This window comes from Salmo salar, chromosome ssa21, assembly GCF_905237065.1.
Source record: "Salmo salar chromosome ssa21, Ssal_v3.1, whole genome shotgun sequence".
In the NCBI taxonomy this organism is placed as follows: Eukaryota; Metazoa; Chordata; class Actinopteri; order Salmoniformes; family Salmonidae; genus Salmo; species Salmo salar.
The window spans coordinates 40268678-40291719 of record NC_059462.1 but is presented as its reverse complement, the minus strand read 5'-3'; the positions used below and the strand labels follow the sequence as shown (position 1 = coordinate 40291719).

The 23042-nt window shown below is 44.4% G+C and overlaps 1 protein-coding gene across 26 annotated transcripts in view; it reads left to right on the top strand.

Annotated features, from left to right (window-relative positions):
* The window catches only part of LOC106582358 (CLIP-associating protein 1-B), a 145406-nt gene that overhangs the window by 110671 nt on the left and 11693 nt on the right, over positions 1 to 23042 (top strand). For 3 of the 26 annotated variants that reach the window (XM_014165394.2, XM_014165392.2, XM_014165407.2), the window contains 17 exons: positions 1861 to 1917; positions 2769 to 2933; positions 4635 to 4739; positions 6243 to 6305; positions 6880 to 6983; positions 7437 to 7460; positions 7863 to 7974; positions 8120 to 8252; positions 9040 to 9103; positions 9269 to 9271; positions 9491 to 9654; positions 16167 to 16245; positions 16514 to 16657; positions 19034 to 19138; positions 22016 to 22162; positions 22305 to 22411; positions 22779 to 22907. In XM_014165394.2, the coding sequence (XP_014020869.2) occupies positions 1861 to 1917; positions 2769 to 2933; positions 4635 to 4739; positions 6243 to 6305; positions 6880 to 6983; positions 7437 to 7460; positions 7863 to 7974; positions 8120 to 8252; positions 9040 to 9103; positions 9269 to 9271; positions 9491 to 9654; positions 16167 to 16245; positions 16514 to 16657; positions 19034 to 19138; positions 22016 to 22162; positions 22305 to 22411; positions 22779 to 22907 (1705 nt within the window). The remainder of the gene's footprint in view (positions 1 to 1860; positions 1918 to 2768; positions 2934 to 4634; positions 4740 to 6242; positions 6306 to 6879; positions 6984 to 7436; positions 7461 to 7862; positions 7975 to 8119; positions 8253 to 9039; positions 9104 to 9268; positions 9272 to 9490; positions 9655 to 16166; positions 16246 to 16513; positions 16658 to 19033; positions 19139 to 22015; positions 22163 to 22304; positions 22412 to 22778; positions 22908 to 23042) is intronic. The other 23 variants (XM_014165398.2, XM_014165396.2, XM_045704766.1 and 20 more) reach the window with 21 other exon arrangements.

The following is a 23042-nucleotide window of genomic DNA, read 5'->3' as shown; positions in this document are numbered from 1 at the left end:
AAGCAACAAAACGCTCTGTCCGCCTCAGCCGACCACTGCAGGCGCACCGGCCCCCCCTTCAGCAGTGAGGTAATGGGAGCAGCCACCTGCCCAAAACCCCGGATAAACCTCCAGTAGTAATTGGCAAACCCTAAAAACCGCTGCACCTCCTTTACCGTGGTGGGAGTCAGCCAATTACGCACGGCTGCAATGCGGTCACACTCCATCACCAACCCTGATGTGGAAATGCGATACCCCAGGAAGGAGACGGATTGTTTGAAGAACACGCATTTCTCAGCCTTGACGTATAAGTCATGCTCCAACAGTCGCCCAAGTACTCTGCGCACCAGAGACACATGCGCGGCGCGTGTGCGGAATATATCAGAATGTCATCGATATAAGCCACCACACCCTGCCCGTGCAGGTCCCTGAGAATCTCGTCTACAAAGGATTGGAAGACGGCTGGAGCATTCTTCAACCCATACGGCATGACGAGGTACTCATAATGTGGTACTAAACGCTGTCTTCCACTCATCTCCCTCCCGGATACGCACCAAGTTATACGCGCTCCTGAGATCCAGTTTTGTGAAGAAGCGTGCTCCGTGAAAGGTAACTGTACCTGACCGTAATAGAATTTAGACCTCTATAGTCAATGCACGGACGCAGACCTCCCTCCTTCTTCTTCACAATAAAGAAACTTGAGGAGGCGGGTGACGTGGAGGGCCGAATGTACCCCTGCCTCAGAGATTCAGAGACATATGTTTCCATAGCCAACGTCTCCTCCTGGGACAGGGGATACATGTGACTCCTGGAAAGTGCGGCGTTTACCTGGAGGTTTATCGCACAATCCCCTCGTCGATGAGGTGGTAATTGGGTCGCCCTCTTTTTACAGAAGGCGATAGCCAAATCGGCATATTCGGGGGGAATGCGCACGGTGGAGACTTGGTCTGGACTCTCCACCGTCGTTGCACCGATGGAAGCTCCCACACACCTACCTGAGCACTCCTCTGACCACCCCTTTAGAGCCCTCTGTTGCCACGAAATAGTGGGGTTGTGAAAGGCCAACCAGGGAATCCCCAGCACCACTGGAAACGCAGGAGAATCAATGAGGAAGAGACTAATTCTCTCCTCATGACCCCCCTGCGTAACCATGTCCAGTGGAGCCGTGGCCTCCCTGACCACCCCTGACCCTAATGGTTGACTATCTAGGGAGTGCACACTGAACGGCATGTCCATCTGAACCAAGGGAAACCCATCTGAACCAAGGGAAATGAACACATACATGTGACCAACAGGGGGCTCAGGGTGAGCCTGGTGCTGACTCACCTGGGGTGTCCGAACAGTGCTCGGCCTGCCGTCTCGACTCCCAGATGAGCACCTCCAACTAACAGAACACAGGTGTGACAAAACAGACAGACACAAATGAAAAGGAAAAATGGATCGGTGGCAGCTAGAAGGCCGGCGACGACGACCGCCGAGCACCGCCCGAACAGGGAGAGGAGCCACCTTCGGTGGAAGTCGTGACAACTAGGTTCTCTTCAGTTTATATACTAGGTTCTCTTCAGTTTATATACTAGGTTCTCTTCAGTTTATATACTAGGTTCTCTTCAGTTTCTCTCGTCAGTCTGTGTGATGTTTTACCTCATACATTTTATCATCCTGAAGGAACTTGGAGCGCCTGTTATTAGTACACCCTTTCACAAGATGTGTTTGTGGTTTTCTCTCTCCCTCTGTCCCTCTCTCTCTCTGAAGCCTCGATGTAACATGACATGCACAGTTAACATCTGGTCCAGTGCATGCTGGGCTAACACTACTCCCTGTCACATTTGACCGTTTTATTTTCACGTCCTGTTCTGCCGCTTGCTACCATAACAACCACAGGATCCAGATCTGCTAACCCCACTGGCGGTGGTAAGGCCCGGACTTCATCCAATCAGAGTAAAGCATCCAGTTCTTAGTCCCGTCCCTTCCTCCTGTGCAGATCTCTGCATGTCAATCAATTCATTATTTTAGTTTTAGGCTCATCATGTCATACCAGCATGCTCCATTCAACTCAAGTGCATGTTTATTATTTTACAGTCTCACAAGTGTTTTGATTGGTAGATTTTGTTGTCAATTGTTGATTGTTGTCTGTGTTCTCTGAACTGTTTTCATTGTTGATGCCGTTGTTGTTGTTGTTGTTGTAATCACTGGTTGGTTTTCCCACAGCCCAGTTAGACCCTGGATTCAACCCATCCTGTTTGTCCTGCAACTGTTTATGAACTGTTTGTATGTCCCTCCCTATCTATCTCATCAAAGCTGAAATCCAATATCTATGTTAGGATAGAACGAGAATGTTATTGGTCCCATTACCTCAAGTGTTGGTTTGACATTCTGTGGATTATTCCCCTCCAAATCACCAAGGCACTGTAAACACACAGAGATATGTGCTCAGTTGGTGAGGCGCTAATAAAGCCAAAGTTGTGGGTTCAATTCCCACTGGAATCACATGCACATTATGCACTCACTGTACTGTAAGTGGCTTTAGATAAGTGTCTGCTAAGAGTTGTATATGATTATTTTATTACTACAATAAAAGTGACATATGCCATTAGAAACATTTAAGTAATGAAATATTCCCCCAGAAAGAAGGAGATAGAAAATGAGGGAATTCAGCTTTGAGCCGTGACAGAACCTTCCCAGCATGCCATGAAGAGGTGCGTCGCTCTGCTCACTGTGACCCATCGTGTCTGAAAGGGTGTATCGTTTCACTCTCTGCCTGTGACTCCTGTGTGTTGTCCTTCCTGCAGCTGGCAGTCGCTCCAGTTCCCCTGGAAAGCTTCTGGGCCACTCGTCTGGGTACGGGAGGATCAGCAGGCCCCCCGCAACCTCCAGCACCCCTGCAGACAAGAGGAGCAAAGTCCCTCGCAGCCAGGGCTGCAGTAGAGATTCGTCTCCCAGCCGACTGGGACTAGGTAATGGACCTTTGCATGTCGTCACCATTTCAGCATTGTGCATGTAAACACAAAATAAATAATGTATTCACTCTATACTAGGAAAAAGAGATTTGTAATTTGCTAGCAACGCACAAAGTAACTAACTGCCTTAATGAACAGTGTATTATACAGTATCACATACACACTGGATACACATACATAACAGACAGCACATGTATGCTGATAAATAGGATACCACACACATGCTGTCGAGGGCCATGTATGTGTCAAAACATGCCGGTGATATGCCCAAAGTCGGCATTGTGCACTCCTATCAATCTAGTCATAACCTTATATACTGTACACCAAGTGTGTCCTTTGAAACTCAGATACACTATCTTGGTTTTCCCGGTCATAAACACAAAACAAGGAAACGGAATAAACACAAAAGATAAGCTTTGAAAGCAAGGAACCCACATAGTACGGTTATGGACCCTTTGAACTCAAAAGGGGGCGGCAGGTAGCCTTACGGTTAAGAGCGTTGGGCCAGTAACCGAAAGGTTGCTGGTTCGAATCTCCAAGCTGACTAGGTGAAAAATCTGTCTGTGCCCTTAAGCAAGGCACTCTGGATAAGAGCGTCTGCTAAATGACTAAAATGCAAATGTAAATACTGAATAGTAAAATACTGAATAACAATATACTGAATAGTAAAATACTGAATATCAAAATGCTGTATGGTAAAATACTGTATGACAAAATACTGAATGGTAAAATACTGAATAATAAAATACTGAATGGTAAAATACTGAATAATAAAATACTGAATGGTGAAATACTGAATGTGTGAAAGGGGGGTGAACGGTAAGAGCCTGTCTTTCATCTTCTACGGACTGTAACTGTCTCTCCGGGTTAGCAGCTAAGAAGAACTCACTGTTTTGGGAGGGGTCTCTCATCCAAGCATGTCACATCATTGGGGTGGCCCCTCCTCTTTCAGGAAACGTGGATGAGCCTCTGTAGGTCAAGCTCTGTCATCAGCAGCCCAGCTTATGTCCTTCCTTCCAGTCAGACTGAGTCACTGGCCCTGTTCTATTGCTTTGATTGATTGGTCTGTGTATTTCATCGACCAAACAGCTCCCCCATCTTAGCTTCTTATCAGTGTTCTGTCTGTCAGTCTGTTGTCACCGTCATTCCTGAATTGGGAAGGCCGCCTTTTTTACATCAGTAAATTGACAATTACACGTTGCAATGTTTTTAAGTTTGTACTTTTGTCTTCTTCTGAGTCATTTTCAGTTCATATTTTTTGTTATAACTGAATATAATGGTTTGTCTTTAATTTTCTTTGGTGTTTTTACCATATATTTATTTTTATACCCTCTTTTAATTCTAACTTTTTTTCTTAGTTTTTATTTTGTGTATTAACTCTGTATATCTGTTGTAAGCTACAGTCATACCAATCGTCTTTTCATTGACAACCTAATCCTTGTCACGAAATAACAAAAACATTTAAAAACGGACTTGCGCTAACTTAAGTTTCTAAAATTGAACCTGATGTCCAGCAGACTCCAACCCACCACCATGCCCCAGAGTCCTCCTCCCCCTCACCCCCTCTCTTACCCCGGTCCCCATCCCCAGGTCTCACCTCACTAACCCCAAACCTGTGTTCTACTGCCCTACTGACAGCCAGGCTGTGTGGTAAAGCTCTTGTTCCTGGTACTCCTCTCTCCTCCTACCACATGCTAGCGAGGAGCCGTATCCCCCGGCCCAGCATGAGTCAGGGCTGCAGCAGGGACACCTCTAGGGAAAGCAGCCGAGACACCAGCCCTGCTCGGGGCTTCAAGCCTCTTGGTGAGTACCACAACCAACCGGACACCAGGAGGCCTCTTGGTGAGTACCACGACCAACCGGACACCAGGAGGCCTCTTGGTGAGTACCACGACCAACCGGACACCTGGAAGCGTCTTGGTGAGTACCACGACCAACCGGACACCTGGAAGCGTCTTGGTGAGTACCACGACCAACCGGACACCTGGAGGCCTCTTGGTGAGTACCACGACCAACCGGACACCTGGAGGCCTCTTGGTGAGTACCACGACCAACCGGACACCTGGAAGCGTCTTGGTGAGTACCACGACCAACCGGACACCTGGAGGCCTCTTGGTGAGTACCACGACCAACCGGACACCTGGAGGCCTCTTGGTGAGTACCACGACCAACCGGACACCTGGAAGCGTCTTGGTGAGTACCACGACCAACCGGACACCTGGAGGCCTCTTGGTGAGTACCACGACCAACCGGACACCAGGAGGCCTCTTGGTGAGTACCACGACCAACCGGACACCTGGAAGCGTCTTGGTGAGTACCACGACCAACCGGACACCTGGAAGCGTCTTGGTGAGTACCACGACCAACCGGACACCTGGAGGCCTCTTGGTGAGTACCACGACCAACCGGACACCTGGAAGCGTCTTGGTGAGTACCACGACCAACCGGACACCTGGAAGCCTCTTGGTGAGTACCACGACCAACCGGACACCAGGAGGCCTCTTGGTGAGTACCACGACCAACCGGACACCAGGAGGCCTCCTGTAAGCAGCAAGGGCCACTAGTACCCACTCCTCAGCCACTCAGTCCCCTCCTCTAGACCCCTACTCTCTGTCCCAGCCTCCCTGTACACCCCAGGATGTCTAGATAGAAGATCCCCCTCTAGAACTAAGGGGTATAGACCTCTTCTTTTGCCTGCTCTGATCTACTCTGCATGCACTAACCCTCTCGAAGGTTCTGGAATATAATCACTGTACTGTCTTCTGTCTGTCTTGTTGGGAATTCTCCAAGTCTTAAGCTATTTAAGTATTTGTGTGCCTTTGTATGTGTAATATAATGACCAGCAAAATGGAAAGATCACGAAAATCTCTGGATGTTCTAGGATTCTGTTTTTGGTCCAATGAAAAATGATTTGGCACATCTCATAATAAATGTAAATCAAGAGGCAGAAAAACAAGGTAGTGACTACAGTAAACAGTGTACTGTATGTGTCATCCTATTCAATGTCCATTGCTGACCTGCTTCTCAGCTCTCTCCTGTGCTGCTGCCACATCACAGAAAATGACACAACTTTGTCACTGCTTTGTCATGGGGGGCAACAAAAAAAGGACAAAAGAGGGACAAAGTGGGATACATGAGGGATACCCGCCCCTCCTAAACAGACTGTTGTAGATGTGGTTGGTTGCTCATAATCATAGTGGATTAATGCAGCCAGGCACTGAGCCTGAGTCAACTACAGAGGACGGTGCCTGTAGCGTTCGTGTCACTAACGCCCCGGGTGTCATCCACCCCTCCTGTCCCTTACAGCCTCCCGACGTACTTCCCGCTCTACCAGCGCCCTATCCACGGCTGACCCCCACGGCCAGTCAGGTGACCTGCATGCCCCACCCCCTCCTATCCACATTTAGTGATTATGCCAGCATGAGTCCATACATGTTGCTGTGAGGGCTGTGCCCACCCTGCCACAGGAGGCAATATTTTGTTCAAACTTTTGAGGAGGAGATCTGTAAGCGTGCTGCTTTGTCATATTATGTGCTTCAATATGATGTTTTGTGATTTTCTTTTAAAGCTTGTGTTACTGTGTAATCAAAAGGCCTGTCCCCATCTGTATGATTTTCTCCTTGTTAGTGACTTTTTGGACATTGTATGATGTATTTGTACTTCAGTGTATTGAGTATCTCATATAAGAGTTCTTTATTTCCCCGTTTGCAAGTGTCAGTTTCTTTTATCTTCATTTCAAGTTAGCACTAATTATTCTCTGGTGATTTCTGTTGGTGTCATCTTTATTTCACCATTCATTGTATACATATCACTCAAGCTTTCTGGTGTTTTAGTTTCAAGCTTTTTGGTGTATGGTCTGTAAACCCCATCAAATTGCCTTTTGTCTCCCTAGAGCAAGATCCCATTGACTTTCTCTTGTGTTACTCCACTCACCCCCCCCCAGATCAGTTTGGTTTGATTCACCAGGACCGTATCTCTGCCTCAGTAAATGCCATGAGAGTCCTCAACACTGGCACTGAGGTGGAGGCTGCTGTGGCTGATGCACTGGTAAGTCACCAATCAACTTTTACCAGCTGCCAGTTCTGAAGATATCACTATCGTTTGTCTTAAGGTAGAGTGACACTTAGTCAGTCCCTCATTAAGGCATGCTAGTTAATAGCTGAGGACTTGATGTGGAAACCATATGCATTTTAAGTCAGTGTTTAGATATTTACTGTGGGCCCTCCTAAAAACAAATGAATCCCAGGTTGTTTTTCCTTTGTCAGAAAAGACTGCATTGAGTAGTAAAATGTAATGAGATGAAATGAAGCCTGTGTTTGTGTATGGCAATCAGAATGTCAGTATATATTCCAAGAAAGACTTTGGCTGCAAGAAAGTCAACATTGTTACCATGTAGATAAAAACATGTCTTATCTTATTGCCAAGCAGGACTGCAGTCATGATATTTTCCCTCTAAAATATCCCTCTTTCTCTTTCCTGCTTGGTTGCCTGTAATTTCAGCTATTAGGAGACTCCAGAAATAAGGTAGTTGTCCAATTTGTGTACCGTTTGTTTATTCATTCTATTCACTAATCAACAAAAATTCAAAGTATCATCACTAAATGTTGCTATTTGGCCAAAAGCAATTGCTGGCAGATTTTAGTTTATTATTCAATAAAATATTATTAACAATAGGCATTCTTATAACATCATTTAATCATCTCTCTGCATGTTCATATCAATCATGAAAAATCAAGAGTTGGAACAAATTGCATGGCTACCTCATTCATTGTGAATGGCATCGTAGCGTAGCCCATTAAATCCTACTTCCTGGTTGAGTTTGAGTGACCAAGTGACCACAGTTCTAGCCTGCCTGTCCCACTTCTCTCCTGGTCCTATGAACAATGACCTCACCATTACCCATCCCTTCCCATTCTCTCCGAACAGAGGAAGCCTATGAGGCGGCGGTATGAGTCTCCGGGTATCTATTCTGACGACGATGCTAACAGCGATGCGTCCAGCGCATGCTCGGAGCGCTCGTACGGGTCCAGGAACGGAGGTATGTGTTACTGAGATAGTAAGAACATGGAACTAGCAACATAAGGGTAGTGGGTTCGGGTCCTGCTAGATTCACACAGACTAAAATGTATGCACTTGGATAAAATAATCTTCTGAATGGTGTATATATTATTATTATTATCTAGGTATCCCTCACTACCTGCGTCAAACGGAGGATGTGGCGGAGGTGCTAAACCACTGTGCCAGCTCCAACTGGTCAGAGAGGAAGGAGGGGCTGCTGGGTCTGCAGAACCTACTCAAGAACCAAAGAATACTCAGGTGGGTCCGGGGCCAGGGGGTTGGGCCTTTTGGAAGTCATGTCATTGTATGTGTCCTCCTGCTGTAACTATGCTGATCTGCTCCTACCTCCGTCATGTATAGTTCACTAAGTATTTTTGGATGGCATTGGAGATAGTAGAAGTGATGTTGTTAACAATGTTCTGCCAGCTGTGGATAGGGTTTGAAGTAGTCTTGATTCTTTTTCATATATAATGATCATTTCCTTTTTGAAATTGTTCAACTTTTAAAGAGGACATCCTGCCAAGGAGAGTTCAGCAGGGTATTTCTTTTCATAGCTTTCCTTAATTGGGGGAGAAATGACTGGTCACGAGGACCCTGCAGCTATAAAGCCGCCCGTCAGGTGGTAAAGTGGAGTGAGACAAGGCATTTTGTCTGCCTGCTCTCCCTGTGAGGCCAGCAGCATTGTCTCCTGAAGGAGCTGCTTTCAATCAAGCCTCTCTGACATCTATTAGTGATGTCTGCCTGTTCTCCCTGTGAGGCCAGCAGCATTGTCTCCTGAAGGAGCTGCTTTCAATCAAGCCTCTCTGACATCTATTAGTGATGTCTGCCTGTTCTCCCTGTGAGGCCAGCAGCATTGTCTCCTGAAGGAGCTGCTTTAAATCAAGCCTCTCTGACATCTATTATTGATGTCTGCCTGTTCTCCCTGTGAGGCCAGCAGCATTGTCTCCTGAAGGAGCTGCTTTAAATCAAGCCTCTCTGACATCTATTAGTGATGTCTGCCTGTGTTTACTAATGTCTGCCGGTGGATGCTGTTTGTGTGTTGCAGCCGAGTGGAGCTGAAGAGACTATGTGAGATCTTCAGCAGGATGTTTGCAGATCCACACAGCAAGGTAGGTTCACCTGTGTTGTTTGAAAGTTTCATATCAATACATTGATACACTCACTCATAACTTTTACTTTTGACATTAAAAAACCCATTGCTTTGCAGTGATTTGTCTGAAAACTAATTGAGTGTTTTGTTGCATGGTCTGCTTTGGTGTGGATTTTAACAACAGAGAGTAAGTGTGTGTTTTTATTCTTTCAATATTCTACTGTACAGACACCTGTTGCCTGTGTTGTTACTTTTATAAAGGTGCTATGTTGTCAGGTGTTGATGGTAGCTTTGTGTGTGTGTGTGTGTGTGTGTGTGTGTGTGTGTGTGTGTGTGTGTGTGTGTGTGTGTGTGTGTGTGTGTGTGTGTGTGTGTGTGTGTGTGTGTGTGTGTCTGTGTCCCTCAGGTGTTTAGTATGTTTCTGGAGACTCTGTTGGACTTTATCTTGGTGCACAGAGAAGACCTGCAGGACTGGCTGTTCGTCCTGCTCACCCAGCTACTGAAGAAGATGGGAGCTGACCTGCTGGGGTCTGTCCAGGCCAAGGTCCAGAAGGCTCTGGACATCACCAGGTATGGACCTCTAAATCCCCCCTCCGATAACATCTCTAACCATTTTCTCACTATGCCGACCCAAACCACACTGTGCTTGCTTGGATTTTGTCTTTTTACACTCCTTTTCAACATTGTTCAAGCACTTGGGGGTTTCTCATGAAACCAGTTTTAAAATGTCTATAGCAAAATTAGTTACAAAACCATGATCAACTATCATTCTGAGTACTAAGATGTCTAGTTTTTGGGAAAGTATCTCATTTTAAATACATTTGACATTTTCGCCTGAATTTTGTACATTCTCACACCAAATTCAGATTCTCGGGTCATTTTATAAAAAACATCATTTAGAAAACCAAACTTGTTTGAATAAAACACAAAATACTGTATGTTGCTGTAGTTTGTCCATAAATCATAAAATGTTTATATTTACATTCAACTATAATACAGTTGAAGTCGGAAGTTTACATACACTTAGGTTGGAGTCATTAAAACTTTTTTTTCAACCACTCCACAAATTTCTTGTCAACAAACTATAGTTTTGGCAAGTCGGTTAGGACATCTACTTTGTGCATGACACAAGTCATTTTTCCAACAATTGTTTACAGACAGATTATTTCACTTATAATTCACTGTATCACAATTCCAGTGGGTCAGAAGTTTACATACACTAAGTTGACTGTGCCTTTAAACAGCTTGGAAAATTCCAGAAAATGATGTCATGGCCTTAGAAGCTTCTGATAGGCTAATTGACATAATTTGAGTCAATTTGAGGTGTACCTGTGGATGTATTTCAAGGCCTACCTTCAAACTTAGTGCCTCTTTGCTTGACATCATGGGAAAATCAAAAGAAATCAGCAATCAGCAATTTCCAAATGCCTGAAGGTACCACGTTCATCTGTACAAACAATAGTAGGCAAGTATAAACACCATGGGGACCACGCAGCCATCATACTGCTCAGGAAGGAGACGCGTTCTTTCTCCTAGAGATGAACGTACTTTGGTGCGAAAAGTGCAAATCAATCCCAGAACAACAGCAAAGGACCTTGTGAAGATGCTGGAAGAAACTGGTACAAAAGTATCTATATCCATGGTAAAACGAGTCCTATATTGACATAACCTGAAAGCCCGTTCAGCAAGGAAGAAGCCACTGCTCCAAAACCGCCATAAAAAAGCCAGACTACGGTTTGCAACTGCACATGGGGACAAAGATCGTACTTTTTGGAGAAATGTCCTCTGTTCTAACGAAACAAAAATAGAACTGTTTGGCCATAATGACCATCGTTATGTTTGGAGGAAAAAGGGGCAGGCTTGCATGCCGTAGAACACCATCCCAACCGTGAAGCACGGGGGTGGCAGCATCATGTTGTGGGGGTGCTTTGCTGCAGGAGAGACTGGTGCACTTCACAAAATAGATGGTATCATGAGGAAGGAAAATTATGTGGATATATTGAAGCAACATCTCAAGACTAGAGGTCGACTGATTATGATTTTTCAACGCCGATACCGATTATTGGAGGACCAAAAATAGCCGATACCAATTAATCAGCTGATTTATATATGTGTATTTGTAATGAAGACAATTACAACAATACTGAATGAACACTTTTATTTTAACTTCATATAATACATAAATAAAATCAATTTAGTCTCGAATAAATAATGAAACATGTTCAATTTGGTTTAAATAATGCAAAAACAGTGTTGGAGAAGAAAGTAAAAGTGCAATATGTGCCATGTAAAAAAGCTAACGTTTATGTTCCTTGCTCAGAACATGAGAACATATGAAAACTGATGGTTCCTTTTAACATGAGTCTTCAATATTCCCAGTTAAGAAGTTTTATGTTGTAGTTATTATAGGAATTATAGGACTATTTCTCTCTATACCATTTGTCTTTCATATACCTTTGACTAGTGGATGTTCTTATAGGCACTTTATTATTGCCAGCCTAATCTCGGGAGTTGATAGGCTTGAATTCATAAACTGCGCAATGCTTGAAGCACAGCGAAGAGCTGCTGGAAAACGCAGGAAAGTGCTGTTTGAATGAATGCTTACGAACCTGCTGCTGCCTACCACCGCTCCGTCAGACTGCTCTATCAAATATCAAATCATAGACTTAATTATAATACACTGCTCAAAAAAATAAAGGGAACACTAAAATAACACATCCTAGATCTGAATGAATGAAATAATCTTATTAAATACTTTTATCTTTACATAGTTGAATGTGCTGACAACAAAATCACACAAAAATAATCAATGGAAATCCAATTTATCAACCCATGGAGGTCTGGATTTGGAGTCACACTCAAAATTAAAGTGGAAAACCACACTACAGGCTGATCCAACTTTGATGTAATGTCCTTAAAACAAGTCAAAATGAGGCTCAGTAGTGTGTGTGGCCTCCACGTGCCTGTATGACCTCCCTACAACGCCTGGGCATGCTCCTGATGAGGTGGCGGATGGTCTCCTGAGGCATCTCCTCCCAGACCTGGACTAAAGCATCCGTCAACTCCTGGACAGTCTGTGGTGCAACGTGGCGTTGGTGGATGGAGCGAGACATGATGTCCCAGATGTGCTCAATTGGATTCAGGTCTGGGGAACGGGCGGGCCAGTTCATAGCATCAATGCCTTCCTCTTGCAGGAACTGCTGACACACTCCAGCCACATGAGGTCTAGCATTGTCTTGCATTAGGAGGAACCCAGGGCCAACCGCACCAGCATATGGTCTCACAAGGGGTCTGAGGATCTCATCTCGGTACCTAATGGCAGCTAGGCTACCTCTGGCGAGCACATGGAGGGCCGTGTGGCCCCCCAAAGAAATGCCACCCCACACCATGACTGACCCACCGCCAAACCGGTCATGCTGGAGGATGTTGCAGGCAGCAGAACGTTCTCCACGGCGTCTCCAGACTGTCACGTCTGTCACATGTGCTCAGTGTGAACCTGCTTTCATCTGTGAAGAGCACAGGGCGCCAGTGGCGAATTTGCCAATCTTGGTGTTCTCTGGCAAATGCCAAACGTCCTGCACGGTGTTGGGCTGTAAGCACAACCCCCACCTGTGGACGTCGGGCCCTCATACCACCCTCATGGAGTCTGTTTCTGACCGTTTGAGCAGACACATGCACATTTGTGGCCTGCTGGAGGTCATTTTGCAGGGCTCTGGCAGTGCTCCTCCTTGCACAAAGGCGGAGGTAGCGGTCCTGCTGCTGGGTTGTTGCCCTCCTAAGGCCTCCTCCACGTCTCCTGATGTACTGGCCTGTCTCCTGGTAGCGCCTCCATGCTCTGGACACTACGCTGACAGACACAGCAAACCTTCTTGCCACAGCTCGCATTGACGTGCCATCCTGGATGAGCTGCACTACCTGAGCCACTTGTGTGGGTTGTAGACTCCGTCTCATGCTACCACTAGAGTGAAAGCACCGCCAGCATTCAAAAGTGACCAAAACATCAGCCAGGAAGCATAGGAACTGAGAAGTGGTCTGTGGTTACCACCTGCAGAACCACTCCTTTATTGGGGGTGTCTTGTTAATTGCCTATAATTTCCACCTGTTGTCTATTCCATTTGCACAACAGCATGTGAAATTTATTGTCAATCAGTGTTGCTTCCTAAGTGGACAGTTTGATTTCACAGAAGTGTGATTGACTTGGAGTTACATTGTGTTGTTTAAGTGTTCCCTTTATTTTTTTGAGCAGTATATAATAACACACAGAAATAGCCTTAGGTCATTAATATGGTCAAATCCGGAAACTATAATTTTGAAAACAAAACGTTTATTCTTTCAGTGAAATCATTCCGTATTTTATCGAATGGGCAGCAACCCTAAGTTTAAATATTGCTGTTACATTGCACAACCTTCAATGTTATGTCATAATTATGTAAAATTCTGGCAAATTAATTGCGGTCTTTGTTCGGAAGAAATGGTCTTCACACAGTTCGCAACGAGCCAGGCAGCCCAAACTGCTGCATATTTATTTATTTGATTTATTTCACTTTTATTGAACCAGGTAGGCAAGTTGAGAACAAGTTCTCATTTACAATTGCGACCTGGCCAAGATAAAGCAAGCAGTTTGACACATACAACACAGAGTTACACATGGAGTAAAACAAACATACAGTCAATAATATTGTAGAAAAATAAGTCTATATACAAAGTGAGCAAATGAGGTGAGATAAGGGAGGTAAAGGCAAAAAAGGCCATGGTGGCGAAGTAAATACGATATAGCAAGTAAAACACTGGAATGGTAGATTTGCAGTGGAAGAAAGTGCAAAGTAGAAATAGAAATAATGGGGTGCAAAGGAGCAAAATAAATAAATAAATACAGTAGGGGAAGAGATAGTTGTTTGGGCTAAATTATAGATGGGCTATGTACAGGTGCAGTAATCTGTGAGCTGCTCTGACAGCTGGTGCTTAAAGCTAGTGAGGGAGATAAGTGTTTCCAGTTTTAGAGATTTTTATAGTTCGTTCCAATCATTGGCAGCAGAGAACTGGAAGGAGAGGCGGCCGAAGGAGGAATTGGCTTTGGGGGTGACCAGAGAGATATACCTGCTGGAGCGCGTGCTACAGGTGGGTGCTGCTATGGTGACCAGCGAGCTGAGATAAGGGGGAACTTTACCTAGCAGGGTCTTGTAGATGACCTGGAGCCAGTGGGATTGGCGATGAGTATGAAGCGAGGGCCAGCCAACGAGAGCGTACAGGTCGCAGTGGTGGGTAGTATATACCCTCACTCTGCTTGCACAGAACGCAAGAGAAGTGACACAATTTCCCTAGTTAAAATAAATTCATGTTAGCAGGCAATATTAACTAAATATACAGGTAAAACATTTTTTACTTGTGTATTGATTTTATTAAAGGCATTGATTTTTATGGTTAGGTACACATTGGTGCAACGACAGTGCTTTTTTCGCGAATGCACTTGTTAAATCATTACGCGTTTGGCAAAGTAAGCTGTGATTCGATGATAAATTAACAGGCACCGCATTGATTATATGCAACGCAGGACGCGCTAGATAAACTAGTAATATCATCAACCATGTGTAGTTAACTAGTGATTATGTTAAGATTGATTTGTTTTTTATAAGATAAGTTTAATGCTAGCTAGCAACTTACCTTGGCTCCTTGCTGCACTCGCGTAACAGGTGGTCAGCCTGCCACGCAGTCTCCTCGTGGAGTGCAATGTAATTGGCCATAATCGGCGTCCAAAAAAGCCGATTACCGATTGTTATGAAAACTTGAAAGCCGCCCTAATTAATCGGCCATTCCGATTAATCGGTCAACCTCTACTCAAGACATCAGTCAGGACGTTAAAGCTTGGTCGCAAATGGGTCTTCCAAATGGATAATGACCCCAAGCATACTTCCAAAGTTGTGGCAAAATGGCTTAAGTACAACAAAGTCAAGGTATTGGAGTGGCCATCACAAAGCCCTGACCTCCATCCCATAGAAAATGTGTGGGCAGAACTGAAAAAGCGTGTGCGAGCAAGAAGGCCTACAAACCTGACTCAGTTACACCAGCTCTGTCAGGAGGAATGGGCCAAAATTCACCCAATTTATTGTGGGAAGCTTGTGGAAGGCTACCTGAAACGTTTGACCCAAGTTAAACAATTTAAAGGCAATGCTACCAAATACTAATTGAGTGCATGTAAACTTCTGACCCGCTGGGAATGTGATGAAAGAAATAAAAGCTGAAATAAATCATTCTCTCTACTATTATTCTGACATTTCACATTCTTAAAATAAAGTGGTGATCCTAACTGACCTAAGTCAGGGAATTTTACCTAGGATTAAATGACAGGAATTGTGAAATACTGATTTTTAAATGTGTTTGGCTAAGGTGTATGTAAACTTCCGACTTCAACTCTATGTATTACGTATAAACATAGTGTCTGGACATGTCTCATTACCCAACACTTTTTCAAGTTCCTGTAAATACTCCCAAGTTTTATTCACCCATGATGCATCACCTAGAGGAGTAGTACTTAGAAGAGCACAAATTAAGTAAAATAATTCACTTATATGCCTTCAAAATTAGGTTCTTATTCTCAAACAACCCCTTTACCCCACTTGGCCTTCTCATTATGGAAACGGCTGAAGAGTTTTAATTGGGAAAAAGTCAGATTTAATTGTTACATTTTTTGTATAATTTAATTTGAAATATTTTTATTTTCAGTGTTATGTTTAACTCACACATTTTCATTAGGTGAGCAATGTAAAAAAAATATATATATATTTGAAATATTGATTTGTTTATTACTTTTTGGACTTCGAAAACTGTTACGTAATAATCATTTGGTGAAAATGTTGGTAAAATCGATAATATCTGATCAAAAAACATAATTATGAAATAGAGAAGTATAGATCCTAATTTTTGTGATTCAAGAGGACATTTTGTAAATGGACAGTTTGATAAGAATGACCCAACTATGGCCACCTCAGTAGAGTTTGATTTGACCCTGCTCAGTGTGTGAAAACACCTTTTGAGAGTCATTTCATACACTAACTGTTAGTGTTTTCTGTTTTTGTTCTCCTTAGGGAGTCTTTTCCGTTTGATCACCAGTTCAACATCCTGATGAGGTTCATTGTTGACCAGACACAGACACCCAACCTCAAGGTACAGTTTGCATAGAATGTCACCTAGCTAGATGATTCTCTGTTTGTTTTAGGGATTGGTTCAGGCTCTAAGAGTTTATGATTTCAAATACCAGTAGACACAGTGCCATGGTGATATTGTCAAACATTTTAATAGTAAACTTACTAAATGCCTGTATGAATCATGTAGCTTAACACTTTGTTTGAATCATGTAGATTAACAGTCTGTGTGAATCATGTAGCTAAATACTGTGTGAATCTTGAAGCTAAACCATGTGTGTATCACGCAGGTGAAGGTGGCCATTCTGAAGTACATAGAATCACTGGCAAGACAGATGGATCCTACAGACTTTGTCAACTCCAGTGAAACCCGACTGGCTGTATCTCGCATCATTACCTGGACCACAGAGCCTAAGAGCTCCGACGTCAGGAAGGTACATTGCCTATAGAAAGTCTACAACCACTTGAACTTTTTTCACATGTTGTTGTGTAACAAAGTGGGATTGAACTAGATTTAATTGTAATTTTTTGTCATTGATCTACACAAAACACTCCATAATGTCAAAGTGAAGAAAAAAAATCTACATATTTTATAAATTAATTCAAATTAAATAGCTAAAATATAGTTGTTGCATAGGTATTCACCCACTTTGTCTAGGCAAGGCTAAGTTATTCAGAAGTGAACTTTGGCTTAACAAGTCACATAATAAGTTATATGGACTCACTTTGTGTGAAATAATAGGGGTTGACATGATTTTTTAATGACCACCTCTTCCTTTGTCCCCCATACAACATCTATAAGGTCCCTCAGTCAAGTATTGAATTTCAAGCACAAGGGAGCTTTTTGTAAGACTCATACAGAAGGGCATTGTTTGGTAGATGGGTAACAATAACAAATTAGACATTGAATTATCTCGTAAAGCATGGTCAAGTTAATAATTATGATGTGGATGCAGTATTAAACCACCCAGACACATGGGTGGTTTAATACAGTCGTCCTCCTGAACTGAGCTGCAGGACAGGAAGGAAACTTGCTTAGGGATGTCACCATGAGGCCATTGGTGATTTTAAACAGCTACAGAGTTCAATGACTGTGATGGGATAAAATGGAGTATAGATCAACAACATTATAGTGACGCCACAATAATGACCTAAATGACAGAGGGAAAGGAATAATTACAAATAAACAGAATGAAACATGTTAATGTATGAAACAACATTAACATGTTTTGTAATATTTTCATTGTGTTTATTTATAATTATTATTTTCTCTCTGTCATTTAGGTCATTATTGTGGCGTCACAGTAAAGCAATACACTGTTTGGCCTAAATGCAAAGCCTTATGTTTGGGGCAAATCCAGCACATCACTGAAAAACGGCCTCCATCATGTTATGGGTATGCTTGACATCGGCAAGGACTAGGGAGTTTTTTTTAGGATAAAAATAAACAGAATAGAGCTTAGCACAGACAAAAGCCCAGAGGAAAACCTGGTTCAGTTTGCTTTCCACCAGACACTGGGAGAGGAATTCACCTTTCATCAGGAGAATAACCAAAAACACAAAGCCAAATCTACAATGGAGTTGCTTACCAAGAAGACCGTGAATGTTTTGATTTAAATCTACTTGGAAGTCTATGGCAAGACTTGAAAATGGCTGTCTAGCCATGCTTCCCAACACCTTGGCAGAGCTTGAAGAATTTTGAAAAGAGTAATGGGCAAATATTGCACAATACAGGTGTGCAAAGCTCTTATGAGACTTACCCAAGAAGACTCACAGCTTTAATCGCTGCCAAAGGTGTTTCTAACATTTATTGACTCGGGGGGGTTGAATACTTATCTAATTAAGGTATATTAGTGTTTTATTTTTCATTAATCCAAAAATTATATAACCTTTTCACTTTGACAGTACAGAGTGTTTTGTATAGATCGTTGACAGAAAATGACAGTTAAATGCATTTTAATCCCACTTTGCAACACAATAAAATGTGAAGAAATCCAAAGGGGCTGTAGACTCTATAGGCACTGTATGTCTCAGTGGAAAGTAGGACCTACTAGTTATGGCGTAGTCCCGAGGGTCTGCTCAATCAGTACCATCTGAATAACATGCTCTCTAGGCACAAAACAATGATAATACTGCAATGCTAATAGTACAGCAGCTAGATTACTTCCTCAGCTTTACTTTTTTTAGGATTGGTTCGCTTTGATTAAGTCTGTCGTTATCAATTGTTGTTAAATCTTGGCAAAACTCAGAAACCCTCCTTTAGTAGAAATGCATTCAATAGTTTTTAAATGTTATCCATATTAAAATCTAGTTATGTAGCTATCGATACACAGGGTTTTATGTAATTTGAATTACTACAGATTTTATGTTTGTATTTGTTTATGTTCTTAACTGTGTTGGCAATGAAGCCATGTTCCACCAGAAATGACCTTGTGATAAGACTCTGCTATCTCTCTGTTCTGTGGCAGGACATGTGTTCACTCTTGGGTTGTTTGTTTTTCCACCACTGCTAGTTCCAATTTAAGTCCTCAACTAGTTTTTAACACAGAACGTACCTTACACTGTAGGGTATTAAAAACAGGTAGACTAAAAAGAATCTTTAAAGGAATGGGAAATTATTATTATTTTCCTGCTTTTAATTGTTTTATAATAGAAACAAACTTTATATACCCCACTTGCATCCCACAGGAGGACCCTGTTAACAGCTATAACCTTGTCAATGTTTATAGTAGTGTAATACTATAAACATCTGCTTTCCTTTGTCAAAACTACAATACCCATAATTATACCTCCCTGCCACTGTGCCCCAGACCCTTCATAACTGGGTGGTGGAGGAGCTATCAGGCAGGTCCAGTACTGCAGCCTTACTGTCCCAGCAGGCCGGGGAGGGGCAACTGGAAGAGAGGTGTAAGCAGGTAGTGCCTCATCAACCAATCACTGTCCACCGCCAAGCACGCACCGCCTGCCGAGCTGTACCGACACCTAGCTACCTCAAAGAGTGTGAAATGATCTCAAGTGTGGCCTTGCCTTTTTTACCTCACCTTCACGCTCTAGCCCTTTCTACTGCTCGCTTTAACCTACAGTAGCTGTGCCTTGCGAATTTGATTCTGGATAAATGGGCAGGTTTGAAAGTAAAACTGCTGTTGTTGGCCAACAGAACACTACTACAACACAACAAAGAATTTATGTCATTAGGTCTCAGGAGTATGTGAATGGATTGTTGCTTTGTTTGTTCGAAGTTCTACCGACCGATATCAGCGCTGAATAACGATGTGAAAACTTGAATGCTATTTTCCCTTTTTAGTTCTGTGTGCCTAACACATTGTCTGTTTTGAATCACATTAACAGCCTCTACATATGCATGCTCACATGGTCGTTTCTAGTAGAAAGATTGACTTTAACGTTTAAGATTTGTATTTATTAAGGCAATGTCTCAGTGCTTGTTATAAGCAATGTCTAACCTGCTAGAACTAGGTACTTCTGAATTTAATATTTGGTTTTTAAAGCATGATGTCACTCACCACAAACGTATATTACAGCAGAAGTTGCAAAAATGTGTTTGATAATGTGATCAACTGTGATTTAGATTTTTGAACTGTTTCTCTGTAATGTTTTATTCAGTATATAACACTATAGACACAGCAGTTTCAAGGTGTACATCCAAGTCTCTCCACTGGTATGGTTAGTTAGTTAGTTCCTAGAGGAGCAAAGAGCTTCCCTGTAAGAATACATAATCCACAATGGACTCTATGTCCCTGTTCCCCCTGTCTGTCCCCATGTAGCCCCTAACCCACTATTGACTATGTCCCTGTTGTCCCTGTCTGTCCCCATGTAGCCCCTAACCCACTATTGACTATGTCCCTGTTCCCCCTGTCTGTCCCCATGTAGCCCCTAACCCACTATGGACTATGTCCCTGTTCCCCCTGTCTGTCCCCATGTAGCCCCTAACCCAGTATTGACTATGTCCCTGTTCCCCCTGTCTGTCCCCCATGTAGCCCCTAACCCACTATGGACTATGTCCCTGTTCCCCCTGTCTGTCCCCATGTAGCCCCTAACCCACTATGGACTATGTCCCTGTTCCCCCTGTCTGTCCCCCATGTAGCCCCTAACCCACTATGGACTATGTCCCTGTTGTCCCTGTCTGTCCCCATGTAGCCCCTAACCCACTATTGACTATGTCCCTGTTCCCCCTGTCTGTCCCCATGTAGCCCCTAACCCACTATTGACTATGTCCCTGTTCCCCCTGTCTGTCCCCATGTAGCCCCTCACCCACTATGGACTATATGTCCCTGTTCCCCCTGTCTGTCCCCATGTAGCCCCTAACCCACTATTGACTATGTCCCTGTTCCCCCTGTCTGTCCCCATGTAGCCCCTAACCCACTATTGACTATGTCCCTGTTCCCCCTGTCTGTCCCCATGTAACCCCTAACCCACTATTGACTATGTCCCTGTTCCCCCTGTCTGTCCCCATGTAGCCCCTCACCCACTATGGACTATATGTCCCTGTTCCCCCTGTCTGTCCCCATGTAGCCCCTAACCCACTATTGACTATGTCCCTGTTCCCCCTGTCTGTCCCCATGTAGCCCCTAACCCACTATTGACTATGTCCCTGTTGTCCCTGTCTGTCCCCATGTAGCCCCTAACCCACTATGGACTATGTCCCTGTTCCCCCTATCTGTCCCCATGTAGCCCCTAACCCACTATGGACTATATGTCCCTGTTCCCATGTAGCCCCTAACCCACTATGGACTATATGTCCCTGTTCCCCCTGTCTGTCCCCATGTAGCCCCTAACCCACTATTGACTATGTCCCTGTTGTCCCTGTCTGTCCCCATGTAGCCCCTAACCCACTATTGACTATGTCCCTGTTGTCCCTGTCTGTTCTCATGTAGCCCCTAACCCACTATTGACTATGTCCCTGTTCCCCCTGTCTGTCCCCATGTAGCCCCTAACCCACTATTGACTATGTCCCTGTTCCCCCTATCTGTCCCCATGTAGCCCCTCACCCACTATGGACTATGTCCCTGTTCCCCCTGTCTGTCCCCATGTAGCCCCTCACCCACTATGGACTATATGTCCCTGTTCCCCCTGTCTGTCCCCATGTAGCCCCTCACCCACTATGGACTATATGTCCCTGTTCCCCCTGTCTGTCCCCATGTAGCCCCTAACCCACTATGGACTATGTCCCTGTTCTCCCTGTCTGTCCCCATGTAGCCCCTAACCCACTATTGACTATGTCCCTGTTCTCCCTATCTGTCCCCCATGTTGCCCCTAACCCACTATGGACTATATGTCCCTGTTCCCCCTGTCTGTTCCCATGTAGCCCCTAACCCACTATGGACTATGTCCCTGTTCCCCCTGTCTGTCCCCCATGTAGCCCCTAACCCACTATTGACTATGTCCCTGTCTGTCCCTGTCTGTCCCCATGTAGCCCCTAACCCACTATTGACTATGTCCCTGTTCCCCCTGTCTGTTCCCATGTAGCCCCTAACCCACTATTGACTGCTGTATGTCCCTGTCTGTCCCCATGTAGCCCCTAACCCACTATTGACTATGTCCCTGTTGTCCCTGTCTGTTCTCATGTAGCCCCTAACCCACTATTGACTATATGTCCCTGTTCCCTCTGTCTGTCCCCATGTAGCCCCTAACCCACTATTGACTATGTCCCTGTTCCCCCTGTCTGTCCCCATGTAGCCCCTAACCCACTATTGACTATGTCCCTGTTCCCCCTATCTGTTCCCCAGGCAGTCCATAACCCACTATTGACTACTGTATGTCCCTCTGCCCCCCAGGCGGCCCAGGTTGTGCTGATCTCTCTGTTTGAGCTGAACACCCCAGAGTTCACCATGCTGCTGGGAGCCTTGCCCAAGACCTTCCAGGACGGGGCCACCAAGCTGCTCCAGAACCACCTGAAGAACTCCAGCAATACCAGCAGCGTGGTAAATGAATACAACCAGGGATAAAAGGGAGGGATATCTGTTTACGCTAGCAGCCTTATCAATTTTGGTGAGGTGATTAGTAATATTTTATTTTTGGTGTATATTTACCATTTATAAACCTGTTTGTCTCTTTCTTTCTCAGAGTTCTCCCAGCAACACTATTGGGCGGACCCCAAGCCGGCACCCCCCAAGCCGGACCAGCCCTCTCACTTCCCCGACCAACTGCTCCCATGGGGGGCTATCTCCCAGGTATGTACCTCCCCTCTCTGACCTCCATCCACGGGTGCCAGTGTCCGTTTGTCTCCTAATGCATGGCTAAACCACAGAGCGCTGCTTGACTGACTGAGGGCTTGTTCTCCTTCACCATGCATTCTAATACTCTACTCATATTAACGCATGCAGACCTCTAACCTCAACTCAGATTATAGTTTATTTTTCTCTTCCCTCCTCTCTCTCTCTGCTGCACTTCTCCCTTCTTCTTTCTCTATTTTTCCTTCCTTCTTTCTCTCTCTCCTCTGTGTGTGTGGCCCCTTGTGTTGTTGCCCCCACCCTGCCCCGTTCTCTCCTTCTCCGCCCGTTCGTCCGTCTTTTCCTCGTGGCCGTGCTGTTGCCACAGTCGGTTGTGGGGTGGGTGTTGGAGTGGCGATGGGCTACCTAAGCACCCCCCTTCCCCTCATCCTCCTCCGCCTCACTCCACCCCCGCAGGCCCCGCCCTCAGGGTCCTCCGCAGAGCGTACTCTCCCAGGTAACACACCTAGGGGCGGAGCCTCAGTTCCCTAGGAGGGGCAGGACAGGAAGTGACACGTCGTGCTTCTGTTGTCCTCCCAATATTTCCTCGACCAATAGGGATTGGGAATCTTTTCCGAACATTTTTTTTTTT